The sequence below is a fragment of the Fusarium oxysporum genome, chromosome IV, assembly GCF_013085055.1.
Source record: "Fusarium oxysporum Fo47 chromosome IV, complete sequence".
NCBI classification, from domain to species: Eukaryota; Fungi; Ascomycota; class Sordariomycetes; order Hypocreales; family Nectriaceae; genus Fusarium; species Fusarium oxysporum.
The window spans coordinates 3,445,570-3,461,577 of NC_072843.1; the positions used below are offsets into that span (position 1 = coordinate 3,445,570).

At 47.8% G+C, this 16,008-nt stretch overlaps 8 protein-coding genes across 8 annotated transcripts; 5 read left to right on the plus strand and 3 right to left on the minus strand.

Moving 5' to 3' along the window:
* Positions 1-340: 340 nt before the first annotated feature.
* FOBCDRAFT_292219 (Homocysteine S-methyltransferase) lies at positions 341-1,369 on the plus strand (the record flags this gene model as incomplete). Its single annotated transcript, XM_031178503.2, has 1 exon — positions 341-1,369. The coding sequence occupies one exon, from the start codon at positions 341-343 to the stop codon at positions 1,367-1,369; it is 1,029 nt and encodes a 342-aa protein (XP_031044390.2).
* A 626-nt stretch (positions 1,370-1,995) lies between these two features.
* FOBCDRAFT_259997 (uncharacterized protein) lies at positions 1,996-3,124 on the plus strand (the record flags this gene model as incomplete). Its single annotated transcript, XM_031178502.3, has 3 exons — positions 1,996-2,013; positions 2,069-2,373; positions 2,477-3,124. The coding sequence occupies 3 exons, from the start codon at positions 1,996-1,998 to the stop codon at positions 3,024-3,026; spliced, it is 873 nt and encodes a 290-aa protein (XP_031044389.2). The 3' UTR covers positions 3,027-3,124.
* Positions 3,125-3,288: 164 nt separating this feature from the next.
* Positions 3,289-4,557, minus strand: FOBCDRAFT_292220 (FAD dependent oxidoreductase; the record flags this gene model as incomplete). The annotated part of the gene is made up of 2 exons (XM_031178501.2): positions 3,289-4,045; positions 4,097-4,557. The coding sequence occupies 2 exons, from the start codon at positions 4,555-4,557 to the stop codon at positions 3,289-3,291; spliced, it is 1,218 nt and encodes a 405-aa protein (XP_031044388.2).
* A 152-nt stretch (positions 4,558-4,709) lies between these two features.
* Positions 4,710-5,941, plus strand: FOBCDRAFT_221651 (uncharacterized protein). Its single transcript, XM_031178499.3, has 4 exons — positions 4,710-5,006; positions 5,063-5,221; positions 5,280-5,650; positions 5,700-5,941. Exons 1-4 carry the CDS (start codon positions 4,821-4,823, stop codon positions 5,734-5,736), a joined length of 753 nt encoding a protein of 250 aa, XP_031044386.2. The 5' UTR covers positions 4,710-4,820; the 3' UTR covers positions 5,737-5,941.
* A 965-nt stretch (positions 5,942-6,906) lies between these two features.
* Positions 6,907-8,599, plus strand: FOBCDRAFT_221655 (histone-fold-containing protein). The gene is made up of 4 exons (XM_054704280.2): positions 6,907-7,252; positions 7,706-7,732; positions 7,787-8,046; positions 8,099-8,599. Exons 1-4 carry the CDS (start codon positions 7,231-7,233, stop codon positions 8,204-8,206), a joined length of 417 nt encoding a protein of 138 aa, XP_054560255.2. The 5' UTR covers positions 6,907-7,230; the 3' UTR covers positions 8,207-8,599.
* Positions 8,600-8,916: 317 nt separating this feature from the next.
* On the plus strand, positions 8,917-10,669 carry FOBCDRAFT_260000 (DHS-like NAD/FAD-binding domain-containing protein). Its single transcript, XM_031178491.3, has 2 exons — positions 8,917-9,219; positions 9,272-10,669. Exons 1-2 carry the CDS (start codon positions 9,069-9,071, stop codon positions 10,432-10,434), a joined length of 1,314 nt encoding a protein of 437 aa, XP_031044378.2. The 5' UTR covers positions 8,917-9,068; the 3' UTR covers positions 10,435-10,669.
* On the minus strand, positions 10,665-12,823 carry FOBCDRAFT_292222 (Cupredoxin; the record flags this gene model as incomplete). Its single annotated transcript, XM_031178490.3, has 4 exons — positions 10,665-11,043; positions 11,136-11,299; positions 11,360-12,700; positions 12,753-12,823. 4 exons carry the CDS (start codon positions 12,821-12,823, stop codon positions 10,862-10,864), a joined length of 1,758 nt encoding a protein of 585 aa, XP_031044377.2. The 3' UTR covers positions 10,665-10,861.
* A 1,894-nt stretch (positions 12,824-14,717) lies between these two features.
* FOBCDRAFT_31673 (reactive mitochondrial oxygen species modulator 1-domain-containing protein) lies at positions 14,718-15,548 on the minus strand. The gene is made up of 5 exons (XM_031178489.2): positions 15,370-15,548; positions 15,292-15,318; positions 15,204-15,233; positions 15,055-15,145; positions 14,718-14,999 (listed from the first exon to the last, which is right to left on the minus strand). Exons 1-5 carry the CDS (start codon positions 15,425-15,427, stop codon positions 14,876-14,878), a joined length of 330 nt encoding a protein of 109 aa, XP_031044376.1. The 5' UTR covers positions 15,428-15,548; the 3' UTR covers positions 14,718-14,875.
* Positions 15,549-16,008: the final 460 nt, after the last annotated feature.

Here is a 16,008-nt window from a genome sequence, read left to right on the forward strand (position 1 = left end):
CTTTGCCCTTTTTTTATCGTTCCGATAATCCAGATGACTTGAGGGGTGGTCAAATGAAACTTCATTTCAGCATCGCCAGATTGTGTCTGTGATTAAGCCTCGCGAGAATTACTTGACAGCAGTGTTGTGTTGCACAAACTCACCGGTCAGATCATTTACATGAAGCGACATCAAATAGCCTTTATTTTGCAATAATAAGCAATTTTCTTTGACTAAATGATGTTATTCCCGACTAAGCACTCGTGCTCAATAAAGGGCGTCTTGACAATCCACTAGTTTTCTCTTTTCTTTAGACAGAGTGGGCACAAACTCAATCTCAACCACAACAACCAACATAAAAATGTCGTCCAAAATTCTCATTCTTGACGGTGGTCTCGGTACCTCTCTCGAGTCCAAGTACTCTATCACTTTCTCCCGTTCAACGCCGCTCTGGTCGTCTCATTTGCTTGTTTCTGACCAATCCACCCTCCAATCATGTCAGAGCGATTTCGGAGCTGTCCCAGTTGACGTGCTCCTCACGGCGACATATCAGGTTTCCCTTCATGGTTTCGCCGACACTCGCACTGATGATTTCCCTGAGGGGATTCCTCGTGAAACTGTTCCGCAGTTTTTGGATGATGCTGTCAGCATCGCTCAGCGTGCTGTGGGGGATAAGGGTTGTGTCGCTCTGAGCATTGGACCTTATGGAGCTTGCATGATTCCAGGTCAGGAGTATAGCGGGAAATACGATGCTGAGCACGACTCCCTGGCTGATTTGGAGGCATGGCACCGTGAGCGCTTGGGGGTCTTCGCTGAGGTTTCTGATATACAGAAGCGAGTAGGCTATGTTGCCCTTGAGACTATTCCCCGCGTTGACGAGATCATCGCCATGCGCAAAGCTCTCGCCGCCACACCAACACTATCTGATCTCCCTTACTGGACAGCATGTCTATCACCTGAGAAAGACCTCAAAATGCCAGACGGCAACTCCATCGAAGCCGCCGTGGAGGCCATGCTGGATCCTGAAGTATCAACTAAGTTGCCATGGGGTATCGGTATCAACTGCACCAAGGTCGACAAGCTTGACCAGCTACTCCAAATCTTCGAACGCACTGTAGCCGGTATGGTCGAGAAGGGCAAGATTACTGAGTGGCCCGCACTGGTGCTGTATCCTGATGGTACAAATGGAGAGGTTTACAACACAACAACACAAAAGTGGGAGATGCCAGACGGTATTGAGACTCATAGGCGCTCATCTTGGGAACACCAACTCGAAACAGTCGTGAAGGCTACGGAGGATAGAGGGAATTGGCCTGCCATCTTGGTCGGTGGATGCTGTAGGGCTGGAAGCGAAGATATCAAGAAACTTCGCGATTGTCTCGTGAAATAGAAGCTTCCATTAATGCCAAAATCACAACGCTATGAAACAAAATTAAGACAGATTACATGTCTAACAAAACGAGATATGAAAGACGTCAACTACAGAGAGGCTACGGCAGGCAAGAAAAGGAATGATTTCTATCCTAAGTGATAAAAGGATTTAGGTAAACTTAGGCAAATTTAGTATAGACTTAAGATGCCTCTAGATTAGCTATTTTCACCGCCCCCTAAGAAGCGGCTATGACCATCAGAGCGTCAAACGATATACATGACAGACCCTTGTGCGTGAACTGGTAGAGGCAAACAGGCACAGATAGCACAGTTCTGCATTTTCGTCTGAACTTTTGGATTCTCTTACCCCTCACTAATAATATTTGCTCCGATTTCTATTTCTTCTTCATGTTTACACCTGACCCTTTCGTTAACCCGGGTCTTCGTTCTCTTCACACGGCCGCGTCAAGCAGTGCGAAATATCTCATTTGGTAAGTCTAGTCTTCTCCAATCGTACGAAGTCTTATCTCCCTTTTTCGTTCTCAGTATCTGACATCTATCACAAACGTATAGGCCCGTCATTTTGCAGAAAAGAGAAGACATGAACCCTAAACTCCGCACCTGAAAAGCATCAAAACGGTAAACATGGATCTCCATCACAGCGTAAGTGCTCTCGACTATCTTAATCCGATGAGACTTCTCTAATATTATGATGTAGCTGCCTCGGAAGAGATCCAAGTCCTTCCGTGCTACTTCTCGGGACATCGCCCTGTTCGCTCATCCAGTGCATGCGGAAACTGTCCCCATGGATATCGATCGCCCAGAACATGCAACTCAAGATTCTGCTACTTTAATGGATTCTCCTGGTGTTACTGTAGCAAACTCGGGTATTCTACATCATGAGGAGAGCCACATCTCGCCCGAGGAACGCAGGTTCGAAGCATACACTCGTTCGATCGTGCCAGCTCCAAACACCCAAGACACTGCCACAAATGACTTATTCGCTTACCACATGCCTAAGTTGTACGATATTTCTTTTTTTATTATGTAAAGGGAATGGAAAAGGGTACGAACCAGCCCGCCTTTGCTCGAACTGCATCGAAAACGCTTTTGTGTTCATTTGCAGCGAGTCCGTTGAAGAATTATCACTTTATTGTGCCACTTACTTCTCCCTCAACAAATCACAGATGCCCCAACTTTGCGCGAGAGCTGTTATGCTCTTGGAAGAAGCCAGATACTTCAAAGAAAGTGCGCTCAACAGTTGGGAGATGATAGAGTATGCTCATGGTGGCACCACCTCCGTGGAATTCCATGTGTACTTCTACGTGAGGGAGCTGGTTGAACTCACGGACAAGATGAAACTTGAGATACAAATGTATCTTCCCTGGGGAGACTTAATCACGCTTGCAGAGGTAATGGCTCCTTTGCGACCTTTGCGAAATGCTGGCTTCGAACTGTCGGTCACTGTTAACGAGGAGCAGTGGGCGGAGATACCTTCGCAGTATCGAGACTTCCACAAGGCGCTGACCATCAAGGCCATCACTGGGGCTGAGCTGGACGCCGCCAATCTTCGTTTCCAGCAAGACATGCCACAGTTTATTGCGGATGACTTGACTGCTCATGATACCCATGGATTTCGTCCCAACAAAAGGCGATGGCATTCTTCCCTTGCCTAATACATCCTAAGGGTATTATAAAATATCCTAGGTACATCATAAGTCTATCGTCAGGATATCGGCTCGCGACCGGGGGAATGATTTGGGCGGCATACGAGTGCTTCGCATGGCGAGTCTGGCAGAGTAGTTACAAGGAAATTTTACCTGCCGTTTCAGGTGCAATAAAAAAGGCTAATTCAGTTAACTCCATGCTATGATGCTATTCATGTATCCGAATCTCTGTGACTTGCTTTGTATCCAACCTCAACTACCTAAGCTTCGTTCACGGCCAGTATCCCAACTTACTGATATCAGCACTTAACTCTCGTCCCTGCATCATCTCAGCCATAACCTTTGCCGTTCCCAATGACAAGCTGATCCCCCATGGCCCGTGTCCTGTCGCTACATAGACACCACCGTCGCTCCCTTTCCGTGTCCTGTAGCCTTGCCGTAGATCTACATCCTCTATCCGCGTGATATAGGGTGTTCCTCGTTCTGAAACAGGCCTAAAGCATAAGCCTGTCCGTAAAACCTCCAATTCATCACCATCGGTTCTAATAATTTGCTTTGCCAGATTCTTCAACTTCTCAAGTGGCGCATCCATGGGCTTCGCACTTGTTGCTAACGGTGGTAGTCGGAGAGATGCGTTCACGCCACCGAGCCAGATATGTCCATTTGGTCGAGCATAAATCTCAGGTGAGAAGTCATCCATGCTTGTATATACAGAGTGGTACGTATCCCCGATATCTGCGGGATTCCGTACAACGAGTGAGTGCCCTGCGAGCGGTACGACGGGTATGTTGATAGATGATCCGGGAAACATGGACTCCAAAACACTCGGGGTCCATGCCCCAGTACAGACAAGTATTCGCGTAGCTGGGATATGTGTCTCTGAGGAGCAGTCTGTGTATCCAATACGGACATATGATAACTCATCATGGCAGTCGGCGCCTACATTTAGAACAACGGCAGGGTTATGTATCCGTACACCCGCTGCTCGACACCTTTCCAGGAGAAACTGACATAGTTTTAGAGGGTCTCTATGAACATGATTTGTTAGAACATATCGGTCCCAAATGACAGTGACTTACAGAACAGCTGTCCCTTCACCATTATCAACCAAGCTGAGAGCATCACCCTTGATACGCCTCAACCAAGGCGGGCTATTCCTGTCTTTTACCTCTCCTCTCTCTTCTATCACATCCGCACGACTTCCTCCCTCACGTAGCCAATCCTGACCTGTCGAACCCTTGGGTCTCCTTCTCGGTAGCTCATAGTTCACAGTCACCGAGTTGGCATACAACCATTTCTCCCTCCCATTAAACTGCTTTGCCAATTTCTCATGCTCATCAAAACTCAGTGGTCCCAAAGACGCAAGATCTTCATGGAACCAGTCCCTCGCGAGGAATCCACCAGCGAAGCCAGATGCCGAGGCGAATAGCGTTGCCGACGAGTCAACAAGGTGGATGCTTGAGCCCGGTTGATGCTCCGAGAGGTAATAAGCTGTCGCGATGCCGATTATGCCACCTCCAACAATCACCGTCGAGGCCATTGGGATCAAGTATTAAGATTAGAGATCTATTGTATAATTGATAAAACGGAACAAGATCTCAGCTGATGCAGGCGGGCTATTACCAAGTAAGAACCGATGACGTGAGTGACAACGATACAGGGTAGACTGGATTGAAGCTCCAAAATTGACCCCACCATCACTCATCACCAAGAAACCCCCACTCTCTGGAGCTTCAAAAAGGTGCCAAGTTACAGGTACTCACCGAACACTAACAATATCAGTCACACAGCAGATTCCTCAACATGAGCTCCAAAGTATTCATTATCACTGGTGCCAGTAAGGGCATTGGCGCTGCCATTACCCGTTACCTGCTTAACCAATCCCACAAGCTCGTTATTACGGCTCGATCATCTGAACCATTGGAGGGGTTGAAGAAATCGCATCCTGAACAGGTCCAATTCATTGCTGGAGATATTGTCGAACCTCAGGTGTGTGACACAATCAAAAACTTTTGTGAGTTACGAGACTGATATAGGCTGTCTAGCTGTCTTCAAAGCTGGTTGACCTTGCTGTATCCTCGTTCGGCAAGGTTGATGGTCTGGTTATCAATCATGGCATGTTGGCGCCCAAGAAGTTTGCAGACACCACACTTGAAGAGTGGAGGAAGATTTATGACATCAACGTCTTCAGCGGTATTGCCTTGGTAAGGAGATCCTAATTCAGGCCTTCTACGAGTTCTTGAACAATACTGACAAAACTAGGCGCAAGCTGCGATCACAGAGTTACGCAAGTCCAAAGGCTGCATTGTCTGGGTGTCGTCAGGAGCAGCAGCTAAGCAATATGCTGCCTGGTCAAGTTACGGTTCATCAAAGGCTGTCTACAATTCTGTCTCGGCTCACATTGCGCTCGAAGAGCCTGACATCACAAGTGTCGCCATTGCACCAGGTCGAGTTGACACTGAGATGCAAGGCGTGCTGAGATCGGAAGGCCAATCGTCCATGAACAAGGCGCAATACGATTCCTTCGTTGAAGCCAAAGAAAAGGGCATCTTGCTCAAGCCCGAACAGCCAGGAAATGTTATGGCCAAGTTTGTCGCAGACCCGCTCAAAGAGCTGAGCGGCAAATTCTTCTCGTACGTCTTACACAACATACTATGACATCAAAGGCTAACGACTGTGCAGATGGAACTCACCAGAGGTCGAGGCATACCAAGAATAGGATCAAGCTTGGGGATGTTGGAAACAAGAACCTGGATATCTCAAGCAATGTTAGCTTTATGTCTTTGCAGATGGTGTAAATAGGTAAAAGATAGAAAGACAAATGCAAGTCAGTCGAAAGATGAAAAGCTCTTAGTTTGCTCCACATGGACATTCGGATTTAGCATGGAATGTAAGTTTCTTCATCATAGCATTTGATGTTGCGAGTAATAAGAAATAAAAGTTTGTTCTTACCTGATGCTGATTTGTCGCATGCAACCGAGTCCAAGGACGTGATGTTCGAAGCAGCTGCCTTGTCGCATGTTAGTTCCACGTTCCAACATGTTGTCCAAAGCAAGCGTGCAGTCGAATGCGCTCAGGCTATCGTTTTTATCCGTCATGAGAGTCGGTATTTGATAGTACCAGATAGCAAAGTGCATCACGGCGTATCGGAGGGGTTGTAAAGATGCTGAAGGGAGTCTTACAGCATGGATCAGAGAGTGCAGCCTAAACTTTGACCTGGTTAGCCCTTGTTCGGGTTGGATGGTTCAAACTTTGAAACAAAGATGATTGGGATCAATCAGTTCTGTCCATTTGGCACAGGACGAAGTCAATCAGCACAGGAGGCTTGTCGAACCTCCTCAGCCTGGGGCGACAACATATCTCTTCATGCGAGGTGGTGGAGGGAGAACAAAGAGAGACTTACCCAAAAGGATTGGCGGCTGCAATCGAGTGAAAGCAACGCACTAAGCGAGTACTTTCGAGGTATAGCAAGATGGCAGACGCTATTGGCGCCGCCTTGACAAAGCCGTTGCTCGATCTGAGCGTTGTGGCATGTTTGTAGAGAATGGAGAGAGAAAAGGAATGTGTTGATGAAGGAATAGGAAATTTTCAAAAGATGGAAGTTCTGAAATAGCTGTATAACTGGTCCGTGCACGACAAAAAAGACGCGCCCCGTGTGGCTGGAAATGGAGACAGCCTGGAGCAAACCTCCAATTACAGTCCAGTTACAGCAGCCTTGGGACCTGAGGCTCCTCCACTGGTGCTGGAGGCACTGCCATGAATGAATTCCACTGAGCAAATGAAATTCCAGGTGGAGACTTGGCTACAAGCGCGGCGCAAAAAAAACAGCAGCAGCTCTTCAGATACAAAAGAGGCTTGCCCCACCACTCATGGGCCTGAGTAACCATCCCATCCGTCTGTCTCCTTCTCAGCCTGACAAGCAAAAGTGAAGCTCATCATCAAGATCCAATATAAAACAACAGCACCCAAACAACAGTGAAACATACAGGCTTCTCAACGGATACATACATCATTAGAAGATCTCGTTTCTCTTCTCTTCTCTTTTTTATTATATTTTTTGTTTGCTGGGATTTTGTCTTCGCGTTGCACTCGGCCAGCCACCGTCTCTGAATAATCGCGTCTTTGGTGTATACTCGTTTATATCTCCAAAATACGCAGTCAACCGCAAACACCTTCATCACCACCCTGATTCACTGATTTTTGCTTCTTCAAGATGTCTGATCACGAGTTTGGAGGCAAGTATTTTCTTTCTTCTCATTTGTTCGTTTGATCTTGTGTTTCTTGCTTGTCTCGTTTATACACACCTTACGTCTTAGTTCTCAACCCGTGATGACCATCACGACAATGCATCACTGTCGGGTGGAACTCACAGTGTTGTGGATAACATTCGTTCAACTTTTATTTGTATTGATCTATACCGAGAAGTTTCTCATCATGTTCAATCTCTTGAAACCCTTTTCATCACTATCGACACTTTACAAACATACCACACTTTCGTATCTACTTTTCATCTCAAACTTCACTGTCTATCTCAAATACTCTACCCATATCATATTTCTTTTTACAGCTTGTCTCTCGCGATGCCTTTACCAGCATCAACCAGGTACTGGCTCAAATACGACAGTGGAACACTTGGTCTGCTTTTCGTGTCTGCTTCAAGAGCCTTGGCTAACAATTTTGTCTTATAGCTAACGACGATTTGTCGCTCCCGAAAGGTGTGTCACAGTGCTCCTCCTATTAAAAAAAACCATTCACTAACTTAGTTGCAGCCACTGTTCAAAAGATTGTATCTGAAATTCTTCCCCCATCGGCAGGCGTGGCGTTCGCTAAAGAGGCTCGCGACCTCTTGATCGAATGTTGTGTCGAGTTCATTACCCTTATTTCATCAGAGGCGAACGAGATTTCTGAGAAGGAAGCAAAGAAGACTATCGCCTGCGATCATATCACGAAAGCCCTCGAGCAACTAGGCTTCACTGACATGGTCCCTGCTGTTCTCGAGGCAGCCGCTGAGCACAAGGAAGTCCAAAAGGTAAGCCCACAATTTCCCCTCTGCATATTTGGCAAAGACTAACAATGACCAGGGTCGAGAGAAGAAGGCAGACAAGTTTGCCAACAGTGGCATGTCCATGGAGGAACTCGCTCGTCTACAGGAGGAGCAGTTCGCCGCTGCTCGAGAGCGTCACGGTTAGGGAAAGTGGCCAGGACTGGCTCACGGCAAATGGTGGAAACGGGCGTAAGGGAATTTTTAGCATTGCTAGGCGTTGGTGTGCAGAATTGGACTGGGATTGGACTGGGCCTGACATTTGTCATGGGAAGCGGGCGGATCGGCTTGCTCGTTATCACTTTCGCTTATAGACCTTTGACGAGGCGTTTGTCGTCAGGAAGGGATTGTCTGAATTTCATCGTCTTCAACTTTAAACCTTGAATGTTTTCAAGCCTTGACAGCGGGTGCCTCGCGATGGACCAGTTATGATGAGCTGCTATGGAGGCCATGCAGGCCATGAACAACAGCCATAGCATAATTATTGCAATAGGGATTAAAGTTACGGAGAGTCAGTCATACCGGGATTGTGCAAAGTGTCTGGAATTATACATATTTTGTCCAGTCCGTTCTGAACTCTTCTCGTGCGGGCCTTAACAGGCTTTAGGTTTCTATGTGAAGTGCATGCAGCAGCCGTGGCGTTTATTCAGATGACTGCATCGATGATGACGTGATGTTAACATGGGCATCCTATCAGAAAATCGTATTAGCAATGACATCTTGTCTAGGATTCGATTACTGTCTAGGCTACGACTCATTTCTTTGTTGCCTTGAAGCATGTATCTCACTTATATCCTTATCGATAAGACTGCAAGTAAAAAAATGATGTAAATCAGAATATCCCCCACCTTGACGCCCGCCTACTCCCACCCTGCATTCTGCATGCATGCGCAATCAGCATCACTAGAGGAAGCAGCATTATTTTTGCTTTCATTGCCGTCAAAATAGGTCGAAGACGCAAAAACAAGAATAAGCCTGGACCGCGTGGCTCTCGCTGGTTTAATCGCAAAATGGGCCAGGAAGAGTCCTCTATGAGTTATGGCGGCCCGCCCGTAACACTCACTGAGCGGAGCCTTGATGCTGTCGCCGAGTATATCAAGACGGGTCGGAGCAAGCGAATTGTTGTCTTGACTGGCGCTGGTATCTCCACTGCTGCTGGAAGTGAGTAATTGAACTGGCGTCAAACTAAAAACATATCTAATAAAGCTATCAGTCCCCGACTTTCGATCGCCCGGAACAGGTCTTTATGCCAACCTTGCCCGCCTCAATCTGCCTTACGCCGAAGCCGTATTCGACATCTCTTACTTTCGCAACCACCCCGAGCCCTTCTATGTTCTAGCGAACGAACTATATCCAGGGAAATTCTCTCCGACCGTCTCGCATGCCTTCATCGCCCTCCTCGCCCGCAAGGGTCTTCTCCAGATGCTCTTCACGCAGAACATCGATTGCCTTGAGCGCGTAGCTGGAGTACCTTCGGACAAGATTATTGAAGCCCATGGAAGCTTTGCGACACAGCGCTGCATCGAGTGCAAGGAGGAATACCCGGATGAGAAGATGAAGGAGCACGTCTTTGGAGGCAAGGTTCCTCATTGCGACAAGGAGGGGTGCAAGGGACTTGTCAAGCCAGATATTGTCTTCTTTGGCGAGGCTCTGCCCAAGGCATTCGACAACAATACGTATCAAGTAGCCATGGCCGACCTAGTTTTGATCGTGGGTACCAGTCTCACCGTTTACCCCTTCGCTGCTCTCCCAGGCATGGCGCAAGAGGGCAAGCCCCGTGTGCTTTTCAACATGGAAAAGGTGGGCCAAATCGGAACCCGATCTGATGATGTGATGGAGCTCGGCGATTGCGATGCCGGTATTCGCAAGCTTGCTAATGCGCTTGGTTGGCGAGACGAGCTTGAGAAGCTCTGGAGACAGACCGTGGGCGATGCTGAGGCAGATCGACAGCTCGGCGGTAGAGAGAAGGATGATGTACAGGATGAGGTTGAGCGCTTGGCCGCCGAAGTTGGTGCTGTCGTTATTGACGAGAGTGACGAAGGCGTGCCATTGGAAAAAGAGCCCACGAAGCATAAGGATGGTCCCACTGTTTCGGAAAAGTCAAAGGACGACGACAAGCAACGAGAACCAGAAACAGCTACAGCTACTACAGATCTGGAAATTGATACCAAGGAGTCGCCCAAGACTCAACAACCTAAACTAGATCGAGCCCAAGTTGAGCAGCTCGAAGCCGAAGCAAGCAAGACAGAGTCTTCAGTCACAGAGCCGCCTAAGCCACAAACCCCCGAAGAAGAGCCACCAAAGGCAGAGACATCAAAGGCAGAGCCTACAAAAGAAGGAACTGTACCAGCAGCTCTCAGCAACGAGGAGAAGTAGTTACTCATTAAGTACTATGAGTACAGATGGGGCGTTCCAACACTTCAAGGTGTACGAAAATGGGGTCGGTGTAAAAGGTTGCAACTTCCTGCTCATTATACACTGATGGTAGATGATTAGATGAGTTTCTTTATGTTGATCACGATGAAATGCAATAGGGTACGGTTACATAGATAGTCCACATTGACTAGATCAATGCGAGAGTCAGTCTAATGAAAGAATTGGTTTATCATTACCATGCTACCAAGTTCCATGTTACGTGACATATGCTGTAGCTTTTGCTATAGAGTATCCGTATATAGGAGAATATACCTTGAATCAGACTGGCCCTGATCTCATATCACATCATGCTCATCATACAGACTGACACCAACTTTACGAAATAATGACAAGGAACGAAGAGAAGACACCCCAGGATCACATTTGCTTACAGTCCACTGTCGATCTGTGCCGGGATATTTGAAAGTGTCCAGTGTCCCCACTGCCGACACGTCTCAGCCACCACGTTCGGTATACGTAGTTTCTTGACTTGATCTGGATTCGTGAGAAACTGCGTGAGAAATCCTGCCGAGACGTGCCACGCGATGTGACAATGGAACGGCCATACACCTATGAGCAAATGCGTGTCAGCACGATGCAACCGTGACCGCAGAAAGGGATGATTATCATAAGGCTGAGTGAGTCAGGGGAGGCAAACGTACCCGGGTTTTCTCCGGCATCGAACTGTATTACAAGATGACCATTGCCCCGAATTTGAACGACATCGCGACGCTGTGGATTGTGTCTGTTTATGATTGTTCCATCCCAGGAACCTGGCCCCTCATGTAGGACGTACATGTTGAAGCCGTGTAAGTGCATTGGATGTCTAAGCAGAATTCATTGTCAGTAACTGTAAGGAGCCGCATCCATTTTGCTGAGTACTCACGCCACGGGAGTCTTGTTATTGACAACCACCCTTACACTCTTTGCCTTTCCAGTATTTATCACATTCCATTCAGGCTCGAATGTGTGATTGCCAAGCTTGCTGAGGAGCAGAGTTGGACTGTTGTAGTTTATCCTTGCAGCCACTCCTCCCAGCGTCCAAAGCGTGACATTGCTTGCGTTTTTGAATGAGCTAATATCAAGCTCAATAGTCTTGTCAGCTGGAGGTAAAGGCAGCTTCATCACAGGCTTTGTTATACTCAAATCATCGTTGGCGCAAGTCCCTGGATCGGGGATGTCCCAAGCCTGTGATTTGGGTGCTTTTTTCTGATTTGTATTATCGTAGTAAATTGCTGCAAGAGCAGCTGGGGCACGACCCAGACTACAGATGGCAGAAATGTTGCTGCGCATCCAGTATGAGTCCAATTTGCCATCAGCTCTGACCAGTACATCTGTGCGTTGGCCAACTCCAAGAGTTACAACTTTGGTATCATACGGCTGTACTGGAACAAAGTCATTCGCAATGACCTTCATTGTGTGACCATCAATAGAAAATCGTTGTATGGCTTCGGCGCTTGGGTTGATGAGACGTAAGCGGTGGACTTTACCGCGCTTGAAACGAAATTTGGAGATACCAGCATTGCTTTTGCAGGGCGTCTTGTCTCCCGGTGCCACACTGGAGCAGTTGAAGTTCATCTTTCCGTTGATGAGATTGCTGTCAGAAAGAACAACCCCATTGCCGCCGGGTTTCATTATCTCCTCAACAAGGTCGAAATACTCTTTGTGGTACCAATCACTCAACATAACAGGCCCAATATCGATGTCGTAGTCTTTCTTTTCTCGTGGTCCATATATGACCAATGGACCGAATAAACCAGCAGCAACTTGGGCGGAATAATGAGAGTGGTACCAACTTGTTCCATACAGGTCGGCCAGAAACTGATATGTGAAACTCTTTTTAGGTGGGATCGGGCATTGGGTTACACCTGGAACGCCATCTTCCCAGGGCGTTCCCTTCTGAAGGATACCATGCCAATGTAAAGAAACACCCTCATCGTCCATGTCGTTATGAACAGTGACTTGGATGGTGTCACCCCAGTTTGCTTCAATCAGAGGCGCAGGAAATTGCCCGTTCACGAGGATTGTGGACAGCTCATAGCCGTCGGGGGCGATCATCCCCCGACTGACAGTGAAGTCGTACCTCCTAATGACTCCAGTATTTGGTTGGTCCTGATAGTAATTGGTTTGGGAATTCATGGTACTCCAAGGATAGCCATTAGGAGTAGGGTTGTCAGTGAGGAAAGTTGGCAGGTCAGGTGCATCAAACGTGCCATACGAGGACTCCCTATAAATAGATCAGTTCATATATACAGATGTTCGGCAGCATAGTGCCTTACCCATTAGTCTGCAACTGGGACAATTGTCCTAGGTCCCCGAGATTGAATGGACTGCTGTTGGTATTACCCATATTGCACAGAGGCCTTGAATAGCGAGGAGTCTCTATGGAGGTAGGGTGCTGAGATGTGCCATCTTCTCACAGGAACCAACACTGGTCTATATAGCCAAGAGGGGCGTGTTGATGAGCTCAGTCCATCGACAGCCACTGCAGAAGGAACCTCTATCTTAGGACAAGGCATGTGCCGAAGACCCGCGGGATCAAGCCTCATCTGCGAGAAACGGGCGATCGCATACGGGTCAACCTTGACTACTCTCGGTTATCATGGACTAAGCCTGCATGGCTGAGTCCCATATCCATAAGAGGTGTTGTAGTCATGTTGAGGACCAGAGTTGGGTGAGAGAGGACGACATGGCGAGGCCTTACATGCACCAGGACAGCTGCAAGCCATGATGACGGTCAGCACACCAAAAAGTGCAATTCGTAAAAGTATATTGCCCTATCAGAGAGAAGACGTCAAGCTTCACCGGCCCATGATGTGAGGATGTTGTGGTAGGGATATTGGGTGTGCCTGGTGTGGCGGAACTACCGCCGTCTTAGTTGCCTCAGCCTTAGACAATGGATGCGGAAAATAGACACGAGATCTCCACTGGGTCGTACATCTTGAACATCCGCATCTCGACTTGCCGTGTTATGGTTAAGCATTTTTGATGATTTGCAACTGGGGTATACCCAGATCGTAGCCCGTCCCGCCCAACAGATGCAACGATCCTAGACAGCTGAACAGGCGTTTCAGGCAGACCGTTTTTCTGAGTAGTCAGGTACGTAAAAGAAACGTAGTGGGTCCAATTGAGCTTAAGCAGTAAGTAATTCGAGCAGAAATACGAAAAGATTGCCCACAAAAGTTGCTGATATTGGCGTTGGGACCAAGCGTGATAAGCTAGTGCCAGTTCACGAGACAAGCGTCAGAAAATAAAGTTCAGACATTGGTTGATGCCCTGAAGGCAACCGCCTCTCCAACTATTTCTGACTGTATGTAGAAGGGCAAGCATCGATCGAGTAGATTTAACCTTGTCTTGAGTTTGCTCAGTCATGATTGGCGACTGCACGATGCAGCCCAACAACAGCAAGCTCCAACAATTCAAAAGCGTGTAAGCCGGGGGGGTTCCTCATTTGGTAATTGGTGCCATAAAAGCGCCAATTGCGATCGACTGATCAATAATCTCGTAATGTCGAGAGATAGCAATCCAGACGTCAAAGAGCCTAGCAAAGTCAGCATGTCAGCTTCAAAGGCATGTGATCATGCTTTCAAATGGACCGCATAACAACGATTCAACTCGATGTAACAGCACAATCACTGACACACAACCCAAGAAATATGACATCAATGCACGATGTTGTTCAATATGCATAAGTTGTGAGACTTAGAGTTCGCTCTCAGCTGTCCTCTAAAAAGCAATTCCCTCAGACCACTGGACCGATCGCCAATAGCGAAGAAGCATGGCGCCAGTTGTGCAAAAGCAGGGTTGACTTCCTACTGCATATGCAAAAAAGAGGATGCGATAACAAGCTATTGAACGCCATTGACTAAATTGCATGAGCCAAAGCGGTTAGCTTATGGAAAGTTTAAGCGTCAAGAACTTCCAGCTGCTCGACAACATCGAGCGTGGTTGTTGTTGTCACCTCGTATCAGCAGCTGTGGGGTAGGCCAACATGCTGGGTCGCATACGGGTAGTGGTGTGTCGATCATGTCTGTAAGGAAATGTAACCTGGACGGCTAAGGGCTTATGTTGAACGCCACAGCTCTCTCGCCGCCTCTCAAAGATTGTTGTGTAATCTTTTAAATGCAGTCACATATAATCGGGTCACTTGAACCCGGAAAACGCAGCGGTCTGCAAGGTCTGACAGCATAACAAAAAACCCTCGCATCGTGAGACCAACAGACATCTCTGACTGGTCTGATGCACTGTATCGATGGTGGGCCTGAGACTTGACAATAGATTGGTCCATTTCGAAATAATTTTGATATGTATTTTACAGATTGCGGCCATCAGATGCCAGACTGTACAGGGTGGAAGTCGAAGTCGACTGGGTATTGCTCTCGTCTCGTATGATATGCTGCTCTCATGATTTCCTCCACGCGGGGTTGGCCATCAACATTATAGGCCGACGTTGAGCTCGCATGTACATTTCGTGAAGTTTGGGGTCGGCATCGGATCGAATGACGCTACCAATGGACATGAAGAAGCTATAGGGCCGTGGTTAGCACTCGTGTAAGTCGTTGGGGCTCGTGTCAGAAATACCCAAAAGTTGCTCCGGAGCCAAGCATGTATTGACCGAGGGTTCTCATAATGCCGTTAGGGCCGGCTCCGTATCGGAAAATGTTGACAGTTCCTGGTCATCATTAGTTATGACCTCAGAGCTGAGGCAGCGCACCCAGTTGCAGACGAACCAAAGACAAAACCCATGATGACACCAACAGCTATGCCATGTCAGTATCTTTCACAGCGAACAAGAGCTTAACAAGGAGTAGGTCGTACTTCCACCCATCATGGCACCCATCTTGACTGTGAACTCGTTAGCCAACACCCAATGCCATGAGAATGATATCAGCCTACGTTTATCCACGTTGGAGGGGCCATGCTGGCCAGCATTGATAGGAGCGACGGGAGGCATTGCGAGCGTGGTAGGTCTCTATGCAAGGTTTGTGAGTTGTTGCGTGTGCTGAATTATCGATCGTGGTCGGCGAACTTTGTTGGAATGGCGCAGCGCAAAGTATAGCAATTGCTGATGAAGCTCTCTTCATACGACGACTTTCCTCGAACCCGAATGACCTCTCGAGGTTTACTCTCATTGGCTAAATGACTAAAGTGGAATCAGGGTTCGGAGAAAGGTCGGTGCGGGACTTGAGGCACGGATCATTGTCCCGTACAGTGCGGGACAAAAAGGTGACATATCTTTACTGTGAAAAAATTGTCACGTGGTCCCTCTCGTGGGTCAAGATATGGCTCCACTAGGCGGTTCCGACTCGCAAGAGGGATTTGATGGTTTGTGGTTTTTTCAGGCAATTATCTTTCACTTACAAGACAATCTCTGACGCTCAAGCCTTTGTTTCTTGTGGTGCTGGGGTTATGCGAGCAGTGAGCACATGCCAGAGTCTTTGGGCGTGTGCTCCACTGTGCTCTGTACTCCGTGTGCCTGAGCTGAGAGTTGTCGACCGGGGGCTCCAAATTTGAACACGCCAACACGCCAAGCAG

What these genes read in the sequence shown, in the direction of transcription:
- FOBCDRAFT_221651 (XM_031178499.3), top strand. Translation starts at nt 4,821, where the DNA reads ATGAGCTCCAAAGTATTCATTATCACTGGTGCCAGTAAGGGCATTGGC. An exon ending in GAGATATTGTCGAACCTCAG is followed by an intron (nt 5,007 to 5,062) that starts GTGTGTGACACA and finishes TAGGCTGTCTAG; the next exon opens with CTGTCTTCAAAGCTGGTTGA. An exon ending in TCTTCAGCGGTATTGCCTTG is followed by an intron (nt 5,222 to 5,279) that starts GTAAGGAGATCC and finishes TGACAAAACTAG; the next exon opens with GCGCAAGCTGCGATCACAGA.
- FOBCDRAFT_221655 (XM_054704280.2), top strand. Translation starts at nt 7,231, where the DNA reads ATGTCTGATCACGAGTTTGGAG. An exon ending in GTCTGATCACGAGTTTGGAG is followed by an intron (nt 7,253 to 7,705) that starts GCAAGTATTTTC and finishes TTTGTCTTATAG; the next exon opens with CTAACGACGATTTGTCGCTC. An exon ending in AGCACAAGGAAGTCCAAAAG is followed by an intron (nt 8,047 to 8,098) that starts GTAAGCCCACAA and finishes AACAATGACCAG; the next exon opens with GGTCGAGAGAAGAAGGCAGA.
- FOBCDRAFT_260000 (XM_031178491.3), top strand. Translation starts at nt 9,069, where the DNA reads ATGGGCCAGGAAGAGTCCTCTATGAGTTATGGCGGCCCGCCCGTAACA. An exon ending in TATCTCCACTGCTGCTGGAA is followed by an intron (nt 9,220 to 9,271) that starts GTGAGTAATTGA and finishes TAAAGCTATCAG; the next exon opens with TCCCCGACTTTCGATCGCCC.
- FOBCDRAFT_31673 (XM_031178489.2), bottom strand. Translation starts at nt 15,427, where the DNA reads ATGCCTCCCGTCGCTCCTATCAATGCTGGCCAGCATGGCCCCTCCAAC. An exon ending in CCCCTCCAACGTGGATAAAC is followed by an intron (nt 15,319 to 15,369) that starts GTAGGCTGATAT and finishes ACGAGTTCACAG; the next exon opens with TCAAGATGGGTGCCATGATG. An exon ending in GGGTGCCATGATGGGTGGAA is followed by an intron (nt 15,234 to 15,291) that starts GTACGACCTACT and finishes GACATGGCATAG; the next exon opens with CTGTTGGTGTCATCATGGGT.